The sequence below is a fragment of the Gadus morhua genome, chromosome 20 (genome assembly GCF_902167405.1).
Source record: "Gadus morhua chromosome 20, gadMor3.0, whole genome shotgun sequence".
NCBI lineage: Eukaryota > Metazoa > Chordata > Actinopteri > Gadiformes > Gadidae > Gadus > Gadus morhua.
The window spans coordinates 4462234-4482556 of record NC_044067.1 but is presented as its reverse complement, the minus strand read 5'-3'; the positions used below and the strand labels follow the sequence as shown (position 1 = coordinate 4482556).

At 47.9% G+C, this 20323-nt stretch overlaps 1 protein-coding gene across 6 annotated transcripts; it reads left to right on the top strand.

The window, feature by feature from the left end:
• The first annotated feature begins 194 nt into the window (after window positions 1–194).
• prpf40a (PRP40 pre-mRNA processing factor 40 homolog A) lies at window positions 195–20061 on the top strand. Of its 6 annotated transcripts, none has more exons than XM_030343655.1 (28): window positions 203–286; window positions 992–1072; window positions 1227–1370; window positions 2134–2217; window positions 2933–2951; window positions 3049–3065; window positions 3219–3260; window positions 3594–3704; window positions 3854–3974; window positions 4452–4476; window positions 4731–4943; window positions 5258–5281; window positions 5879–5984; window positions 7468–7532; window positions 8089–8253; window positions 9809–9917; window positions 10426–10576; window positions 12116–12249; window positions 14091–14205; window positions 14656–14747; window positions 14955–15071; window positions 16539–16676; window positions 17139–17234; window positions 17338–17424; window positions 18012–18102; window positions 18221–18282; window positions 18626–18778; window positions 19380–20061. In XM_030343655.1, the coding sequence occupies exons 1-28, from the start codon at window positions 284–286 to the stop codon at window positions 19467–19469; spliced, it is 2655 nt and encodes an 884-aa protein (XP_030199515.1). In that variant the 5' UTR covers window positions 203–283; the 3' UTR covers window positions 19470–20061. The 6 variants fall into 6 exon arrangements, with proteins under 6 accessions (XP_030199519.1, XP_030199515.1, XP_030199514.1 ...); XM_030343654.1 differs by having other exon boundaries at window positions 3046–3065; XM_030343659.1 differs by lacking the exon at window positions 18012–18102 and having other exon boundaries at window positions 195–286; window positions 3046–3065.
• Window positions 20062–20323: the final 262 nt, after the last annotated feature.

Sequence of the window (20323 nt, the reverse complement as noted above, 5' to 3'; positions counted from 1 at the left end):
CTGTATAAGTGTTTAGGTATCCTGTGTTTTAATTAGCATTTCCCCCCATAAAAAATAAATGATTGGAAAAAAATATTATAATCACTTTTTGGTTTAGTGGACATTTTCTAACAGACTGATATTTTTGAATTAGTAACGAAATTAAATGCTGCGTCTAAATGCGCAAAACCTACGCTGAATGACGCTCTCAAAGTCTTTACCTTTGACCCCTCTGCCGACGAACCAATGAGCTTCCACGTTACTGCGGAGTAGCCAGGATACTTGGAGGCGCTCTTTAGTCAACATGGTGAGTATAGATTTGTCAAAAAAATGTATATTTTACAATTAACGATAGGTGGTGCTTGCTTTGGAAGTACTGCCATGATCGAAGACGTTAACTTTGATGCATGTATACTCCTCTAAATGGGACTATAACGTTGTTATAGGTCAGATAAGTGCTTCATGAGAGCGGCTAGCACGGAGCTAACATAGCACACACACACACACACACATACACACACACTTTTTGCCGGGCTCGGGCTAACACCTGGACTCATGATTCTGGAGTCGGTTCTCTGAAACGTTATACGTTAACGACATTGGATTAAGAGTCGGTTGCGGGTTATTTTGAACATCATATACTAGAACCATAACAAAACTCTCAATACAATGCACGTACTCGTTATTGTGTGAACTTGCCACTTAATCTGCCGAGCTGCAGCAGCATTCAGACTGCATGTGTAAATAATCACAATTGAACTTCATAACAGCGTTATATTTCCACCTTCAAAGTCAAATAGGATGGCTAATGACGAGGAGGGCAAAGTTCGCAGCCTTTACGAGTTTGAATGAACTATGACTTGCTGCCCACCACGCCGTCACTCACCCGGCTTCTGGCATCTGTACCTGGCTTACTATGTACACATGCGAGCCGGTTAACCCACGAGGTTCATCTCACCTGACCCGAGTCAACGTACCTAATCGCCTGTGTTGGGTCTCCTGTTTATGACAGTCCTCGTCAGAGGGTAATAATGGCCCGAGCCAGGCACCACCGTACCCGGGTGTTCCCCCTTCTGGGATGCCTCCGCCCTTTGTAAGTGTGTAATTAGCATGTCCACTACTACTATCCAGCCCACCACTTACCCTATTTAGTTCCTCCAGTTGTTGATCAAATTGAACCTAGTCGATCAGAAATGTTTTGGAACTGATTACACTATTGGTGCTAATAAGTCTGTTGATTTCCATAGATGGGACCACCTGGAATCCCACCTCATTTCCCTCCAATGGGAATGCCCCCCATGGGGCAACGACCACCTAACATGACCCCCATGCCACCTGGGATGATGCCCCCTGGCATGATGCCACCGATGGGTGGACCTCCAATGGGACAGGTGAGGTTTCACCTGGGTTTACGTTTGTATCTAAAACATGCAGAGGCATTAGAATAAAGCAGATTCAAACAATTTAAACAAATGTGAATTCGGTATTTAGTTTTTGCAATTGGCAGAAGTCGACATTTGTGTTGGAGACTATTTTAGTTATAGTCTCAAGTGAGCACTTCACAAAACCTATAACTATTTACATCCATATAAAGACCTGGTCCTACATTTAGAACAGTAGATAGTTGCCTGAATAAGGATTTTTTTTCTGTAAATATATATATTTCAACAACTGCAGCAGCAACGCGTTTCAAATTAGAGCTGTGCTAATTGTAACACACGCACGCACGCACGCACACACATCTGCAGCAGAATCTCACCTCTGTCAGGGTGTGGAGGGGGTTCAGGAGGGAAGCTGCTTATTTTGGCACAAGCTGTGGTTTCGTACCGTTCTTACTTCAAGCCGTTTTACTGGAGTCAGCCACAGCTCACCTGCTGGTGCAGCTCCTTTCACCTAAACACACAGAATCAAACACACACAACTCACACACACAGACTCCTACACACAGACTCATACACACACACAACTCACACACAGACTCACAGACGCACGAACACACAGACAAACACCTTGCCTGTAGCCTTGCGTTAGCCCCTTCCACACACCTACCCTCCATGTCTCTCCCAGCGCGTTGCACCCCATCCCCCCCAGCGCCACTGAGTGTGGAAGAGGAGCGCTGTGCGTTGAATTTCTCCTGATGCGTGTGTTTATTAGATGCCGGGCATGATGCCACCCATGATGCCTGGGATGATGATGCCCCATCGCATGCCAGCTGCAGCGATGCAGCCATCAGGACCGGTAAACCCCCCACCCCCCCCCCCCCCCCATGCCCCAGTTTCTATCCCCCTTCCCCCTTCCCCCCCCCCCCCCTTCTTCATCTCTTCATCTCTTCCCACGGCACCTCTGTTTTGATTTTACACCTGTAAAAATACTTTTTTCGAGCTGTCAAGTTACAAGTCGGAAGCATTTCACACGTTGGCACACGTGGTCTAACAGACACTGGTAGCGGCGCTAATGTTAGCTCTGGGAAAGGGGAAAAAACCTCAAACACACATTCTGAGGACCTGATGAGATGTTATTTTTAGAACGCTAAGACAAAGTGAGAAAGCTGAATAAACAAATGTCACGATGGGCGCAATTAAGGTGTGTAATGAGTTATACATGTCCGCAGGTTCAGTGTTGGGGTGAATCGCGAAGAATCCTTTGGTTCAATAGGGAATAACTGGCTCATTAGGACTCATCATCATCAACTAAGTCCTACAGGCTTCCTTGGCAAATGGCTTACGCTACATTTTCTGAATACAAATTCTTAATATACTCTATATACTTTTTGTGCTAGTAACTCTGTGTTATTAAAGAGTTAGTAAATGTAGTTTTTGAATTTAGTATATTATGAAGAAGTGCATTCCAAACCCAAGAGGGAATTAAAGGAAGTATAGCTTGTATGTCTGCAAGGTTTAGTTCTGTTTACTTGTGAAGCCCTTTTTTAATATGTTTATTATTGTTTCCACAGCCTGGAGTGGAGTCTTCAGGTAAGGCTTTTAAGATTTTTCCACATATAACAACCTTCCTCATGTTTTGTACTTCAATGTATTTATGTTGATTTTTGTTTATCTCTCCTCCTAGCAGCAGCCCCAGGCACAGCTGTGAGTCAAACCAAGACTTCTTGCTTCTTTTCCGGACATTTCTTCAATGTTTCACGATAGGACGTTGCATTATTCATGACGTTAGATTCTGCACTTTGAATGCTCTTATCGTTGTCGAAAGAACTTGAGTTTGATTTTGTTGTTGCCTTGCAGATCGCAACAAACGGCTCCCCACCAGAGGATCAGCCAAAGAAGGTGTGTGTGTGTGTGTGTGTGTGTGTGTGTGTGTGTGTGTGTGTGTGTGTGTGTGTGTGTGTGTGTGTGTGTGTGTGTGTGTGTGTGTGTGTGTGTGTGTGAGAGAATGATACAGACCGTCCATGTAGACTGAAAAGTACGAGAGAAGATGACAGTAACACAACTATTTAAGGGCTTCCTCAGTCCCTAAAGGGAACTTGGAGACTTCAAATAAAACATGCCAGAGAATCGTGAACTTTTTGGGATAAAAGCATTAGTTCGTCCCATGTTGCTCTGGTTAGTATACTTCCTAGCCTAGATGATTCATCTTGGCATTGTGTCTTCTCTTCCTAGAAATCGGTGTGGACAGAGCACAAATCTCTCGACGCAAAGACGTACTACTACAATACAGAGACCAAGCAGTCCACCTGGGAGAAACCAGACGACCTCAAGTCTCCTGCCGAGGTAAATACATCCATTCATAACCATGGACGACTCTGGACTCTGATAATGCTTGGTTCTCCTCTAACATCTACACAGAGCCAAACACGTCTCTGTTCATCATCTAAACTGTTGCTTCGCCAATCAATTTCCTTATACTTCCCCCAAAACAGCAAATGCTATCCAAGTGTCCGTGGAAAGAGTACAAGTCGGACACGGGGAAGCCTTACTACTACAACTCCCTGACCAAGGAGTCCAGATGGACTAAACCCAAGGAACTGGAGGACCTGGAAGGTAGGCCCCCCCCCCCCCCCCCCCAGCGTGCTGTGTGCAGTTGAGATTGCGTCTTACAATAAGGGCATTTAGCTGACGCTTTTATCCAAAGCGACTTACAATAATTAATTTTGTCATAAGAAAGTGTGAAAACATGTCTCTGTCGGTGCAGGATGTTCATAGAACCATGTGAAAAGCACGAACAATCGCTAGGTTAACCCATTCCCCATAAACAACATACGTCTTCTGATGGTTCATTAGTCTGTGTTGTTGCTCGGACGCCCACCACTGTGTTTTTAACATAAGGACACGCGGCTCACCATTGATGTTCTACATAATAACGCTGGCCGGATTTAAATGGACTATTGGAGCCAGGCCATCGTTAGACAAACCCAGTAATGCTCGCCTGATCCGCGACTACGTTGTGTGGTTCCTATCTACGTAACGTGCCTTTGAAATGAACTGTCCCCTAATCACCATTTCCTTTGTCTCTTCCAGCTATGATCAAAGCGGAGGAGAACGGGTAAGAGCTTCCTGTTTACCTTTGGCTCGCTGCGCATATTCGGACGCTAGCTCATTAGCAGCAAAAACATGAACCTTTTTGAAGAAGATGAAAGACGGCCATTTCTTTCTGCGTCCGTCCGGGGGTGGGATCAAAGGGACGCCCGCGCTTCGCTTCCGATGTTTATAATTACGGTGACGCGAGGACCCTTTCGTGGTTGGAGGTGTCGCACTGCCCGCTGTTAGGCACGTCACCCATAATCGATCTGCTCGCAGGACGGCGGAGGCAATGGCTCCCGGCACCGCCCCCGCCCCCGCCATGCAGGCCGACCTGGCCGCCGCCGGCGCCATCGCCATGGCGACCATGATGGAGGCGGAGCCCGCGCCGGCGCGCGCCGAGGAGCCCATGTCCCAGGTGGCCGAGCTCACCGCCACGGACGCACCTGTGGCCTCCGCCGAGGCCCCCGTCGCTGTGGAAACCGCAGCCAGGTAACGCTGCCGTGCGTTGGAACTGGGGGGGGGGAGCGGGGGGGCGTTGTCTTGGTGGTGGATGTTTGACTCCCATCTGGTTTTCAGTTCGAAGCCCAGTGCTGTGTCAGAAAAAAAAAGGACCTCTTTTTAGAAAGGGCTTTATTTAAGGCGTAAAAATCATTTAGTGCAGGCATTGCATGATGGTGAAGTTCACACAGGGTTCCGTTGAAAGAAGTTAGTGCCTACACTGTGGAGGGCCAGTCCTGATGGTTAGACACACCCGTGAAGATGAGCTGGGTTCTCTGTTTAACCATTGTCCCTGTACACACTAGCCTGCCTGAAGGACAGCTACAAGTGTAAGTGCCGTACAATCTTTCTACTCATTCCATATGTCAGTGGCATCATTTCTAAACACGTTTTCAAGAAGCCACTTGTACTGCACCACACTGGACTTTCATCTTCCCTTCTTTAGTAGAAATGGCTCCTTGTTATTATTTTTGGACAGTAGACCCATTCATATTTGGTATTTCTGTATCAATGAATATAAAGGTTCTCAGTTACTGATATGGGTTAGTGCTTCTACGTTATATACGCTTAATTTACGTTTTGACTCGGGGACAATTTCTTTTTTTCAATCATCAAACTAAAAGGAAGCATGCTTTCTAGCTTTTTCCTTTATTTCTGAAAGGGTTTCTACCTTTGCCGTGTGGCGCAGTGTGTAGCAGGGCCTTGCATGTTCCTGGCCATTTCTTGGAGGACGTTTGAATGCTCTTTACATGGCCAATCTTAGACAAACTCTCACTGTACACCAACCGTCACCACTCTCCATCATGGGGACGACCCCGGATGTTTGAGTCATTTTATGTGCGTCTCAACAGAGCATCTTCATCATCGTCGCCGTCTCAAAGCAACGTACACGCCTTTAAAATCCACCTTTTGGTTTGAATCCCCAGTGCTGAAGCGCCCAAGGAGGAGCGCCCAGAGCTCCAGAAGAAGACCTACAAGTGGAACACCAAAGAGGAGGCCAAGCAGGCCTTCAAAGAACTGCTGAAGGAGAAGGTAGGAGAAGGGCTGGCAGAAAGGGAGGGGAGAGGCACTGAAGTGGGTCTGGGGTTCAGAGATGCCGGCTGCTGGCTTGGGGAAGTGGGCGCGTGCTTACTGCTTTACAGCTACTAGAATATGTAGCAACAAGTTGTCTGGAAACTTTTCTCAACACTGAGTAAATGAAGTGTATGTATGGGCAATGATTTGATTATTGAATTGGAACTTGCATGCATTACAATGTAATGGCAATGTGGACTTTAAACTTGGTTGGCTCGATTAGTGTGATCAGCATAATGGTATCATTGATGATTATATATTTGAGATGTAATAGATTATTTAATGTGAAGATTATTAAGAACGGTACATATTATCTATAACATTATGCATTATAAAGTCAACACTGATCATGACAATTTCTTCCCAGAAGTGTAGCATTGGTATTTTGACGGCTATCTAGGGATCTCGGTTCTCATGACCGTTCAACTAGCGTCAGTATTCCTTGACCCCTAAGATCCCACATGGGACTAACCGGATTAAAACCCTGGATGTCCCGGGGTCATTTATGATTTTCGACTCTGAATGTTTATTTTTGGCCATTGTGTAGGATTTGTTCCATAAATCCTACACAATGGATTTGCCCATCTCTCGTCTATTCGTTCCCATCCCAGCCTGTTGAGACATGCGTGCAGGTGAAGCAACAGCCGCGTCGTTTGTGACGACGTGTGTTTACCGGCGACAGTCTTTTCGCGTCGGGGATCTGTGATATAATCCATGACCCCCTGGGAGGTCTTGGCACGGCGGTTAATTCTGTTGCCACGGTTGCGCTGGCGTGCCCGCTAAGGTAGCGCCGTGCACGCTCTCACCGGCGTTTGTTGCTATATTTAGCCTCCCTTTTAATTCACTCTGGCGAGCTCTCCTGAGATCGCTCGCCTTTTCCCTCTGCGTGATCTTAATGGCTCTGTCGCCGTGATTAGTGTTACTGGATCAAAAGCACGGGATTAAAACATCCAGAGAAAGGGAGCGAGAGAGAGAGAGTGAATGGGGGGGGGGGGGTCGAGAGAGCGAGCGAGCGAAGGCAGGCCGACTGTGACAGCTGACACGGCGAGCGAACACGCCGAAGGTGGTTCGTAATGGGGGCGCAGGTTCCCACCCCCCCCCCCCCCCCCCCCCCGGGACGGGCGGCAGAAAGGCCACACGATCAGTCCTCCGACGGCGTTTCTCGCCTCAGTCATTACTTCTCCACGACCTCTTAATTCGACATCCAGTCGCAATCACGATAAATGCATTCATTCGCGCATACGATGTAGCAAAATGCCGTAAGCTCCCCGCAGAGCCCCCCCCCTCCTCCACCTGGCGTTTTGTTCTACAGGTGCACCAGACTAAACTGTATCTGTATGTGATTGTGGCCCCCTGCTGTATGCATCAGGTATCGTGTTGACTGATGGTGTCTGGGTCGTCCTCCTTTTTTTTTAAAGTCCTGTGCTTCTCTGGGTTCCAGGGTGTGTCCTCAAACTCCTCCTGGGAGCAAGCCATGAAGATGATCATCAACGATCCGCGCTACAGGTCAGTGCCTCGTCCTACTATGACCCCACGTGTTTATTATAACCATACGTTTATTATAACCATAATAGGGCTTTGACTTTTGCCCAAAAATCATATTCGAAGTTTGTTTGTTTATTAATATTCAAATATTTATTAGTAATATTTTGACCATTAAATGCCTTCAGTAAGGCCTGGATTGGGCTTCGGGAGGTTTGTTTACAGAGTTGCTATGGTTACCGGTATTGCGTGTTCCAACGTTTTTTTAGGTTTCTAATAAATCGCTGGCTAATCAATACTTCATTCACTGCCTCTTCCGTGGTCATTACAATATTATGAATAGACTGCGTCGGGTTCTCCGACGTCTCTCCCTCTTGGCCTGCCCATAACAGGTTCCAATATTAAGGGCTGCCTAATATTCGTTCGAATTCTGATTTATTTTTTGATAGTCGAATAACGAAGTTCGGAGTCAAAGCCCTAAACCATAACCACGCGTTAATTATAATCCTAACCCCACGTTTTTTTATCATAATTATAACACCACGTCACTCTAAACATGGTCACCTCTTGCGATACGCAGTGCCCTGCCCAAGCTGAGCGAGAAGAAGCAGGCGTTCAACGCCTACAAGGTGCAGACGGAGAAGGAGGAGAAGGAGGAGGCCCGGATCAAGTACAAGGAGTCCAAGGAGACCTACCAGAGGTTCCTGGAGAACCACGACAAGATGACGTCCACCACGAGATACAAGTACGTGCTGCTGCTGCTGCTCCCACTTAACAAGAACCACGTCCTTGTTCTTGTCAAGTCCCCCTCTCCGCCGTTGATTAGTAGTTCTCCGTAATGTCCAAAGGATTCTGCAGATATGATCCATAACGAGAGCCTTCGAGCAGCCATACATCTGTAGCGCCTGCTGAGTTCTGTAGCTTCTGGTGCGCGGCTAGCCCTTTAGCTAGCCGCGCTAGCTAAAGGGCACAGTCCTTTGTGCCCTGGTGCACAGTGCACTGGTGCACAGTCAAACCCTGTAGCGCTTGGTGCATGGCTAGTCATGTAGCGCCTGGTGCGTGGCTAGCCCTGAAGCGCCTGGTGCGCAGCTAGCTCTGTAGCATCTGGTGCGAGGCTAGCCCTGTTGCATCTGGTGCGCGGCTAGCTTTGCAGCGCCTGTCGCGTGGCTAGCTCTGTAGGGCCTGTTGCGTGGCTAGCCATGTAGCGGCCTGTCTTTGGCTAGCTCTGTAGCGCCTGGTGCACAGTCAAACCCTGTAGCTCTTGGTGCGCGGCTAACCCTGTAGCGCCTGGTCCGCGGCTAACCCTGTAGCGCCTCGTGTGCGGCTAACCCTGTAGCGCCTGGTGCACGGCTAGCTCTGTGGTATCTGGTGCGTGGCTAGCCCTGTAGCGCCTTTTCCGCAGCTAGCTCTGTAGCACCTGGTGCGCGGCTAGCTCTGTAGCGCCTGGTCCGCGGCTAGCTCTGTAGCGCCTTGTGCACGGTCAGACCCTGGAGCGAATGCTGTGGGGCCAGAACCAGTGACGTCTTCCATTATAACCAACCTTTTCATCCCAACGGGGGACCGGGCCACACTGAAGGATCTTTTGTTGCGCTGTTTGTCCTCAAGGCCTCAGACCCCACCTCACGTGCTTCTGACACGGGATCGCCCACACAATGGCCTTTATTCAAGGTTTGCGTTTTTTTATTCAGCCGCTTTCACAAACCCACCCCCCACTACCCTCCATAGGGGCCGTGATCTCAGGAGGTCTTTTCATATATATCTATATATAGATATATATTCAACGGACAGTCTGGTGTGCTGTAGGGCGGCAGACTAGCTCCCTGACCGGGGTGGAACGCCGCCGGCGCGTCCAGAGGACAGCCAGCGGAATCGACCGGTGACCTTGACAACCGGCCCGCTCGTTAGAACGCGGCTGGCACCGCGGTTGTCGAGGCGACCGAGGTTATATTCTTGGACTGAGTGCACAACATGCGGTGACTGCCATGACAGCCTGTCTGGCTCTGACTGTGAGAGCGTGTGCACATTGACTGGGCCTACCTGTGTGCACACAGAGTTGAATCCTGCTTGTTGTCGAGGGAAACGGAAAAATACTGCTGCACAGTCTTGCTGGACACACGCTGTGCACTTTTATACGTCTAAATGTTTCTCTAAACCGACACAATCGTGCAGCAGGTGTAAGGTGTTTCTAAATTGAAATCCCTTTTAAGTCTTCATCGGACACGTCCTTATGAAACACTGCCCTCTTGTGGTTAAATATGCCTCCACTAAGTGTGTGTGTCTGTTTGTGTGTGTGTCCTCAGGAAAGCGGAGCAGATGTTCAGCGACCAGGAGGTCTGGAGCTGCGTCCCTGAGCGAGATCGTCTGGAGATCTACGAGGACGTGCTCTTCTACCTGGCCAAGAAGGAGAAGGTCGGCCATCGTCCTGTGTTCTCTAACGACCCCCTTTTAAAGAGCTCTCCTTTCAGTGCACAGAACCTAGTGCCCCCCTCCTTGTTAAGAAAACTCGAATACCAGTGTTTAAGGCCTGTCACAGTGGTTCCGTAAATGTAGTCTCAGGATCCACGCGTGTCGTTAAGTCACAACCCAAACACAAAACAATGTTTTACCACTATTTGAGTAATCACTTCATGTACTTATGAAAACATGGAGCGAACTCAAAGCAGCAACAATCAGGGCTGCACTCAATTAAACAGTAAGCGATCGAAACATGAATCAACATTTAAACATTAGTTAATCCATGCGGTTCTTCCTGAAGATTATGGACTGGGCTCTCGTGAGAAATTGGCTCACGTGTGTGGCGGGAGCCAAACAGGAAATCCAACCATATTGTTCTAACGGGGCCAAGCACACAAAGCTTTGAGTGCAGCTCTGTAGAGAGGCTAACACCACCCCCGCCCCCCCCCCCCCCCCCCTCCAGGAACAAGCCAAGCAGCTGAGGAAGAGGAACTGGGAGGCGCTGAAGAACATCCTGGACAACATGGCCAACGTGACGTACCGCACCACCTGGTCCGAGGCGCAGCAGTACCTGCTAGACAACCCTACCTTCGCTGAAGACGAGGAGCTGCAGAGTACGAGCGCACGCACGTCTATACACCCTGTATACACACAAACACACACACACACACGAGTCTATACACCCTGTACACACACAAACAAACGCACCCGTCTATACACCCTGTGCACACACACACAAACAAATACACACACATATGTCTGTACACACACACGCACGTTTATGCACCCTTTAACACAACACACCTGTAAACACAAACACACAAGCCTCTATACACACTGTTACATAACGCACAACTTTACTCACACACGGTTATACACCCTTTAACACAACATACACCTGTAAACACACACAAACACACAAGCCTCTATACACATTGTTACACAACGCACAACTTTACACACACACACGCATGTTTATACACCCTTTAACACAACACACCCCTGTACACAAATACACCTACATGTTAATACAAGCTTCAATAAGGTCAGAACCTCAGTGAATCTATCTGTAGTTTTTTAATGTGTTGAAATTAGTCTACGTTCATTTCTTGAAATAACAGTGTGCAGCCTCATTTTATGCACTTGTAAGGATCATAAAATGTAATCTACCCTGAGGTTTGTTTTGGAGTCGAGTCTAATCCAATCTCGTATGAAATCCTGAAATGCACATAACATTACAATTCTATACAAACTCAGTAAATGCCTCCAAAGTGGGTTTTCGTGTTCGGTAGCCCAACATGAAAGCACACTGTCAGCATCTACGTCTGCTGTGAACCTAAAGATCGGCACAGAGAGTTCCAGACGGCATCTGATTTTAAAGAGTGTGTGGCAAGAAACTTTGCACTCTCACTCATGTTCTTTTATTAGTCTTTTAGTTATATAAGCACAGGGTCATATGAAACCTAATACACAGTCCAAAATGATGAACTACTCTCACTCTAATGGAATATTCATGGCATAACATCATGTGTGATTAACGTGTGCACTTACAGACTAAATTACTGATGTGCTCGCCCCGGGTGAGGGATGAAGCCAAGTCGAGTGTACAGCAGGTGGTGTAAATGTTACCCCCATGCTATCCTCTGAACACGCACCAGGCCCAGTGAAGTGGACATTACCTAGCATCAGCGCTAACTATCATGTGAGGGGAACGGACCCTTCTCATAGACGCGTCACCATAGGAGGAACACGGGTGTCGCTCATAACACTAATTACCAGCTCTGCTCCTTGTACTTACCAGGGCATAGGGTCCATGGTCAATGTGTGATGTCTTTACAAGTTTAGTGTAGCGCCCATGCCCTGGTGCGTCGAAGGAGGTTCCCATATTGAATGTTATGAGTGACATCTTTGTTTGCCCGATGATGATTCCTCTGTGAAAGTCTCAATGTCCAGTGAAGAGTACAGTGCTTAGCATTATCGCTAACTCTCATTTAAGGGGAAGAGTACAGTACTAAGCATTAATGCTAACTCACGAGGGGTAAAGGCCCAGTGATGTGTAAAGTGCTTAGCATTATCGCTAACTCTCATATGAGGGGAAAGGGCCCAGTGAAGAGTACAGTGCTTAGCATTAACGTCTCCTCGTCCCCATGCAGACATGGACAAGGAGGACGCGTTGATCTGCTTCGAGGAGCACATCCGGGCCCTGGAGAAGGAGGAGGAGGACGAGAAGCAGAAGACGCAGCTCAGAGAGAGGAGACGGCAGCGCAAGAACCGCGAGTCCTTCCAGGTGAGTCTGTCCGTCCGTCCGTCGGAATTAACATCCGCTAGACCGGGATCATCACACAACATGACGCTAGGTTTATTTTTCCCGGGTCTGTTGAGTAAACGCAGTCAAAGCAGGAGAACTTTGCCGACGAGTTTCCAAAAATGTGATCTGAGGCATTGTGACACTCGTAAAGGTTTTAGAAAAAGTGGACACATTGAGGTCCATAGGAGAAGGCAGCAATGAGCTGATCAAACGCTGTCCTAACCAACGTCACACTCACTCGAGTCAGCTCCCTTAGGCAGAAGTAGCAGACTTCTTGTATTGTGCGTTGAAATTCCCCCCAGTTTAACAGCTTTTTATACAACGGGGGACCTAAATCCAGCAATCTGATTGGTTCCCAACTGTTATATAATGAGCATATACATAACTGCTATGACGCCCGATCATTTTGTGAAGGTTTGCATATCACTCCGCGCCTGGAAGTAGAAACAGTTACAAAGTAAAACATGTGTTGGATGATGGAGAGGGTGTAAATGTTGTTACTCCGGGAGTGAGCAAGGCGATGGAGAGACTAACGAAAGCTTAAGGCCGATATATGCTCTGTTAAAATATCCCCCCTTACGTGCTTAAGTGCGTCGGCCAAAATTCCAGACTATGCGACTAAAACACTACGGCCCTACGCAGCTCGCAAAGACTGTGATTGGCCAGCTAACCACATCCTTTCAGGAGTCTCACATTTCCGGTTTTACAGCATAATAGCGCCATTTTTAAAAGGCCGTGACAGAAGCGAATGAAGAATTTTGAAGAAGGAGAAGAAGAAAACACAAGAACGAATTATGATAATTATAAATGTAAACAAGCCAGCGATTTCCACTTCCACGCCCACAGATTCGTTCGTTGCTCCCCCTACTGTTCTGGCGGAGAATCCCCTTGCAACACGCGCAATCCTTAAGGAACCTTAAAGGAACCGTAAATCAAAACTTGTCTAAAACAAGTCCCTTGTGTAAATTACGTGCTTACGTCTCTGCGTCTAAAACGACCCTAAATCGGCCTTTAGGCACACGGCGAGTGAACTGCTCCATAGGATAAATTGCAGGCGAACCGCTCTATCGGAGCCTTCTCTCGGAGGGACGCTAAAGTGTGATGCATAGCGACCGTCGATGCATAGCGGCAGCCAGGAGGGACTACTTTTTTGTATTCTTTAACAAAACGGCTACTTTGAATTTCTTTGTTTCTTTTTAAATGTAGTGTGTCTATGACTTTCGTTTCGCCATAACAGTAACCGTTGTATAAAAGCAATAGATCACTTCAGTCAGTGGCATGTGCTCATTATACCACTGTGAAGGGGGTCACCGGCCCTCCGCTGCGCGTCGGGGCCGGACAACGCCCCTTAACAGTTGTATAATGAGCACATACCACAGCCTGGCGTGATCTATTGCTTAAATATATTGTAGTTAAAAATAACACAAATGTTCAATTCAATTTTATTTGCATAGCCCTTAATCACCATTACAGTCTCAAAGGGCTTAACGGGCAAATGTTCAGCGACACTTTGTGAGACGCAAATGGAACCGTCTTCTACTTTGGTGATTACTTCCCCTGTTAACACGTAAAGCCACCATGGGTACATTTATCCTAATGAATTATTTTGTGGTCGGTGTTAGGCATTTGCGACACATAAAACCCCCAGTGAAAAGGTCGTTAGTCACGCAGGTTGAAGTGTTCATTCCTCATTAGACACTTAAGGACAAGACACCACATCTCTCACTGTATGGCAGAAGCCCCATCCCCACGACATGTCCGCTGTCAGCCGTATTGATGAGGTTGTGTTGAAGTTGTGTTGATGTTGTGTTGCTGTTTAGAAATTCCTGGACGAGCTGCACGACCACGGCCAGCTGCACTCCATGTCTGCCTGGATGGAGATGTACCCCACCGTCAGCTCCGACATCCGCTTCGCCAACATGCTGGGCCAGCCCGGTAGGAGCCCGCACACAGGCACACAGGCGGGCATACACAAACAAGGACGGGCACGTGACGCACACACACGCACACACACACACACACGGGCACAGACAGGCACACAGGCGGGCATACACAAACAAGGACGGGCACGCACGCAGACATGCACGCATGCGCATGCACCCAGGCACGCACGCACATACACACACACAGATGCAAACACACATACACAGACGGGCACACAGACACATGGACACACACACTAAGGCACACACACAGGCGGGCAAACACGTACACTCAGAGGGGCACAAACACACGGAAACACAAACACAGGCATACACACACGCACACACGGAAACACAAACACAGGGACTCACTCACTCACTCACTCTCGGACAGACACTTGGAGAATAATTGGCCTGTAGCACATGGACCATAACATGCGCGTCTCTCTTTCTCCAACATCAGGCGTCACCCCCCTGGACCTGTTTAAGTTCTACGTGGAGGACCTGAAAGCCCGTTACCATGACGAGAAGAGAATCATCAAAGACATACTGAAGGTGCGTCTCCAACTTTGCACAGGGACGTATTTCAACATCCGATTACCCAATAATAACCACAATCAGCGTCATTGATCCAACAGGTTCAAACACCAGCCACTCTAGGTTTTTAATCTTCAGTTTGAGCTGTTGATTCATCGAGGCCAGGATATCCTGTTCTCATTGCCGATGCCTCACCATCTTAATTCACCCCCACCCCTTTCCCAGGATAAGAGCTTCCTGGTGGAGGTGAACACCACCTTCGAGGACTTCGGCACGGTCATCAGCTCGGACAAGAGGGCCACCACCTTGGACGCGGGCAACATCAAGTTGGCGTTCAACAGCGTAAGAACCTGCGCTTCCCTATATGATCGCTATTATTTTGACTCTAGATTATAAAACATATTGCTGAGCTTTGAGCCATGATAACATGATACTTGTCATAGACAGTAATTTCCGTTTCAAAATGAAATGCTATTTGGGGAAGCTGGCGCTGTGCGGGGAGGGTTACAGTCTTCTTCGAGCGCTAGAAGTTAATAACATTTTGGGTATAAACAGGGTAGAAAATGAACACTTCAGGGTTGCATATTAAAAATTGCAAAGTTTTCCATCCTGGCAAGATAAACGGACAACAAAGGTTATTTTTGGACCCTGGGCATAAATAACCCTCATATCACGATGCATCGATGGGTATCACTATCACACTGTACCAACACGACTTCCCACAGCACTTTACAACTTCCTTGTTTTGTTTTTTTTATTCTAAAGTATAACATATTCTAAACTTCATTCATTCTCTGTGTATAGATCAGGCTGACAGCCTGCATGTAAATAAGCATAAGTGGTCCACCTGTAAAATAGTACACCCCCGGTCAGACAGCAACCCCCCCCCCCCCCCCCGTCTGACTGCCAACACCACCACCACCACCACCAACACATTTTCTGCAGGGATACCCTGAGCAATGTGTATCACAGTGCATCAATTTGTATCCCTTTGTATTGTGGTGCATCAGTGTGTAACACAGAGCATCGATGTGTAACACAGTGCATCGATGTGTAAAACAGAGCATCAATGTGTAACACAGAGCATCGATGTGTAACGCAGAGCATCGATGTGTAACGCAGGGCATCAATGTGTAACGCAGGGCATCAATGTGTAACACAGAGCGTCGATGTGTAACGCAGAGCGTCGATGTGTAACGCAGAGCATCGATGTGTAACGCAGAGCATCGATGTGTAACGCAGAGCATCGGTGTGTAACGCAGAGCATCGGTGTGTAACGCAGAGCATCGGTGTGTAACGCAGAGCATCGGTGTGTAACGCAGAGCATCGGTGTGTAACGCAGAGCATCGGTGTGTAACGCAGAGCATCGGTGTGTAACGCAGAGCATCGGTGTGTAACGCAGAGCATCGGTGTGTAACGCAGAGCATCGGTGTGTAACGCAGAGCATCGGTGTGTAACGCAGAGCATCGGTGTGTAACGCAGAGCATCGGTGTGTAACGAAGAGCATCGGTGTGTAACGCAGAGCATCGATGTGTAACGCAGAGCATCGATGTGTAACGCAGAGCATCACAGAGCATCGATGTGTAACGCAGAGCATCGATGTGTAACGCAGAGCATCGATGTGTAACGCAGAGCATCGATGTGTAACGCAGAGCATCACAGAGCATCGATGTGTAACGCAGAGCATCGATGTGTAACACAGAGCATCGATGTGTAACGCAGAGCATCACAGAGCATCGATGTGTAACACAGTGCATCGATGTGTATCACGGGCTGCTGGTACTGAGTCTGACTCCTCTCCTCCTGTAGCTGCTGGAGAAGGCGGAGGCCCGGGAGAGGGAACGGGAGAAGGAGGAGGCCAGGAAGATGAAGAGGAAGGAGGCCGCCTTCAAAAGCATGCTGAAGCAGGCCACGCCCCCGCTGGAACCCGAGGCCAGCTGGGAGACGGTACGTCCGCGCGTCGATGTCTTGGATAGTGTGTCCTCTCTCGGCCATCTCGGATGGGTTATCTGGTTGTGGTGTCAGAAGGAGCAGGCTTAGATCTCGAGGACCGTCCTGGTCTGTGAGATGAAACCATCGTGACGCTCATGCTAAATGTGGTTTTACAGAATCTGTACTACTCTCATTTAGACAAATTATATTGGCAACAGAGGTTTTCATTGAAGCCACGAGAAACGGTTAAGTTGGTGTGATCACTTTGAACCTTTTATCCAAAAAATTTAAATCTATAAAAAAATCTTTGAGGTGAATATATTAGTATAATTTTCGTGTTGTTGCCCTTATTGATACTTGAGGTAATAAAATATAACATTTCCTGTCGCTTTCAAACGGGGTCATAGAACATAACCTTTACTACCCAGAGTTCAGTCTGTCATTGGGTTAACTAATCCTAACCCTAACCCCGCTCAGGTCCGAGAGCGGTTCCTCAAAGAGTCTGTGTTCGAGGACGTGACGCTGGAGTCGGAGAGGAAGAGGATCTTCAAAGACTTCATGCACGTGCTGGAGGTGAGTCGTCCGTCGTCCGTCCGTCCGTCCCCCCGGCCCCACGCTCATCCCTCCTCCTGACGGAGCGAACCTCAACCCCCTCTCTTCTTCTGTCTCCCCTCAGCATGAATGCCAGCACCACCACTCGAAGACGAAGAAGCACTCCAAGAAGTCGAAGAAGCACCACAGGAAGCGTTCCCGCTCCCGATCGGTACGTCCCGCCCCGCCCGCACAGCACTCAGCGGGCGCCGTGTCCTTGTCGATAGGGCTGAACGATTAATCGAATTCAAGCCCTGTAATATAACGTGTTTTGCAAATCGCAGAGGCTGCGATTAATATAGAAATAAACAAACAAAAACAATAAAGATGATTTTTTTTTTTATTATTTTGGGGGGGGGAAATATTTTACTGTTACCGACTGGAGATCAGTAAGATTTGTATTTCTTTTTAGTTTACAATCCAATAGTTCATTAAAGATGTTATAATATAAATCAATAAGTAATATAATATCATCTCAACACATAGGCCTGGCCTAAAGGAAAGAGGAGGTAATATGTTACTGCCTGTTGAGTGAATAATGCAGCACATAAGGAACTTTAAAAAGAGAAAAATTGCGTACTAAATCGCGATCGCAATTTTGGCAATTTTTATTCCCCCCATTGTTGATGTAGTCTTCAGACGGCGGCCGTGTGCGCCTGACATAGTAAAGTTGTCGTCGTCGTCGTCGACAACCCCCCCCCCCCCCCCCCCCCCCCCCCCTCACGCCTTGTTCTTCTGCGGGCGCCGCCGCCGCCACAGGGCTCCGAGTCCGAGGAGGACGAGTACCACAAGAAGAAGAAGAGGTCCCAGTCCAAGTCTCCGTCCGAGCGCTCCTCCAGTGGAGAGTCCGGTGAGGAGGGAGGGGGGGGGGGGCTGGGATACCTCAGACGGACCGGGTAGGACGACCGCACCCTCTCACACGGGACCTCGCTGCCTTAACTGACACTGTTCCTCCTTCTGGCCCACAGAGCGAAGCTACAAGAAGTCCAAGAAGCACAAGAAGAAGGGAAAGAAGCGACGCCACAAGTCTGTGAGTAGCAGAGCTCCACGGAGGAACTTTTAGGCCCCATCCCATTTCTACCCCTTACCCCTTACCCTTACCCCTTCTTACCCCTTCAAAACAAGGGGGAGGGGGAAGGGGTCAGGGGCAGAAATGGGATTGAACCGTAAACCTGAGAGTCCGATTTGAAGCTATTGGCTGTTAACGACCGTATAACGGACGCGGTTCATCCAGCTGTATAAGTGGCCAAGCGGTAGCTCGTGTGGCGAAGGTGTGCACCGATATGTGCCCATCAGAGACGAGCGCAGCGATCCGATGTTTTGAGTGTTCCTCCTGGGTGTGTCCTCCGCATTAACCCCGGCCGCTCACACAGGCGTCCGAGTCCGACGGAGACAAGAAGGGACGAGAGAGAGACGGGAAGCGCGAGAAGGACCAAGAGAAAGACAAGGAGAACGACAAGTCCCGAGGAAAGAGCCATCAGGAGCCCAAACAGAAGTCCCCCAAGAGAAAGGCTCCCAAGGAGGAGGTCTGTCCCTGAACCCTAACCTTAACCCATTGGATGAACCTTGAGTAGCTGACACGTGGAACACCTTATACACTGTTCTGTGGGGTGCAGTAGAGTTGTCGTAACAAGCGATCGTATTGAATTTGAATATGGCTAGCGGTGTTCCCTGTTGAGATCCGTCTGAGGTGTTATCGGGAACGCTAACCTCTGGGCCCCACCATGGGAGTCAGGGGCCCACCATTGGACTCAGGGGCCCACCATGGGATTTCTTAAATTCGTGTTAAAATTATAAAATGGGTTACCTTGACAACCCTACTGTTTTGTATTGAGGCGTACCATATTACTTTGTCTCCCTACCTAGTATTTTGAATAATAAATAACCTTCAGATTATGAGGGTAAACATTGCATGTTTAAAAATATATTGTAAGAACATTTTTTATTTTATCTTTAGTTTACTACGTTTGAACACTTATACAATAAGACAGTTTTACAATCCCTTACAGTCATCTATGATTGGACGGTTTAAAGGTCTTGCTTGTGGATTTTAAATGAACAGAAGTCGTGTCTTTCCCCCACACCAGCTGTGTTGTAACCCAGCCCTGTGTCCTCTCCTCTGCCCAGGGCGGCTGGGACACCTCTGGCAGCGAGCTGAGTGAGGGCGAGCTGGAGAAGAGGAGGCGGACCTTACTGGAGCAGCTGGACGCCCCTTGATTCCCCCCCCCCCCCCCCCCCCATCGCCACTGCTGGCCACCTCCTGGAAAAAAAACACAACAAAAAAAACTCCCCATGCATTCCTGCTCCTCCTCCTCCTCCTCCATGTTGATCAAAGGCCGCCACCGCGCCGAACGCAGCGGTCGTAGCCGTCCGATAACTGTACAACTTCACGATTGTACGATAATTCGTACGACTTTGGTAACTTGTGTCTTTTTATAAAAAAAAAAAAAAATGGATTGGTCTTTGGTGGCGTAAAATAGCCTTGTTGTTGCCTTGGTTATGCTTTAGATTATATTTGTAGGTTGTAGGTGTACGTTTTTACTTTCCGTTATTTAGCTAATGGATTCGGAAGCGGTTTCGTGGCCCGATATCGACGATCGTGTGAAGGTTGGTCAAACTTTTTTTTTTTTTTTTAGCTTTCGACTGGGTTCTTATTAACGAGTCCACAAGTCCAGAGAACCGGGGGAAATCTGCTTTGAAGGTTTTTAACTTAACTGTCGCTGTACGTCTTCGGACTCGTCAAACAGGATTTTGAGAATTGGAGAATTTGGATTATCTGTACATGTAATAAAATACTATTTCCATGGAGGATGGCTCCTCAATATCATGCTTTTCAAAAGGCACATAGTTGCACTTAGTAGTCATCCATTCAATTCATTGTCAGCCATATGATGATGATATGAATGGATGACAAGTTTCCAAAAAATCTTGGAGTGAGATTTGAGCGGCACATTTGTTTGAGGGTCATCTCAGAAGATTTGATTTCTTGCACCCATTTCCAAAGTTTCATAACTTCTAATCCTTACCAAAACCATACAAAAATGAAAGGCGTTCAATGATCACTATTGACC

Excerpts from the sequence above, each read along its gene's own strand:
- prpf40a (XM_030343654.1), top strand. Across the intron at positions 1,073-1,226 it reads CTGGGATGCCTCCGCCCTTT|ATGGGACCACCTGGAATCCC; the intron begins GTAAGTGTGTAA and ends TGATTTCCATAG. Across the intron at positions 5,282-5,878 it reads CCTGAAGGACAGCTACAAGT|TGCTGAAGCGCCCAAGGAGG; the intron begins GTAAGTGCCGTA and ends TTGAATCCCCAG.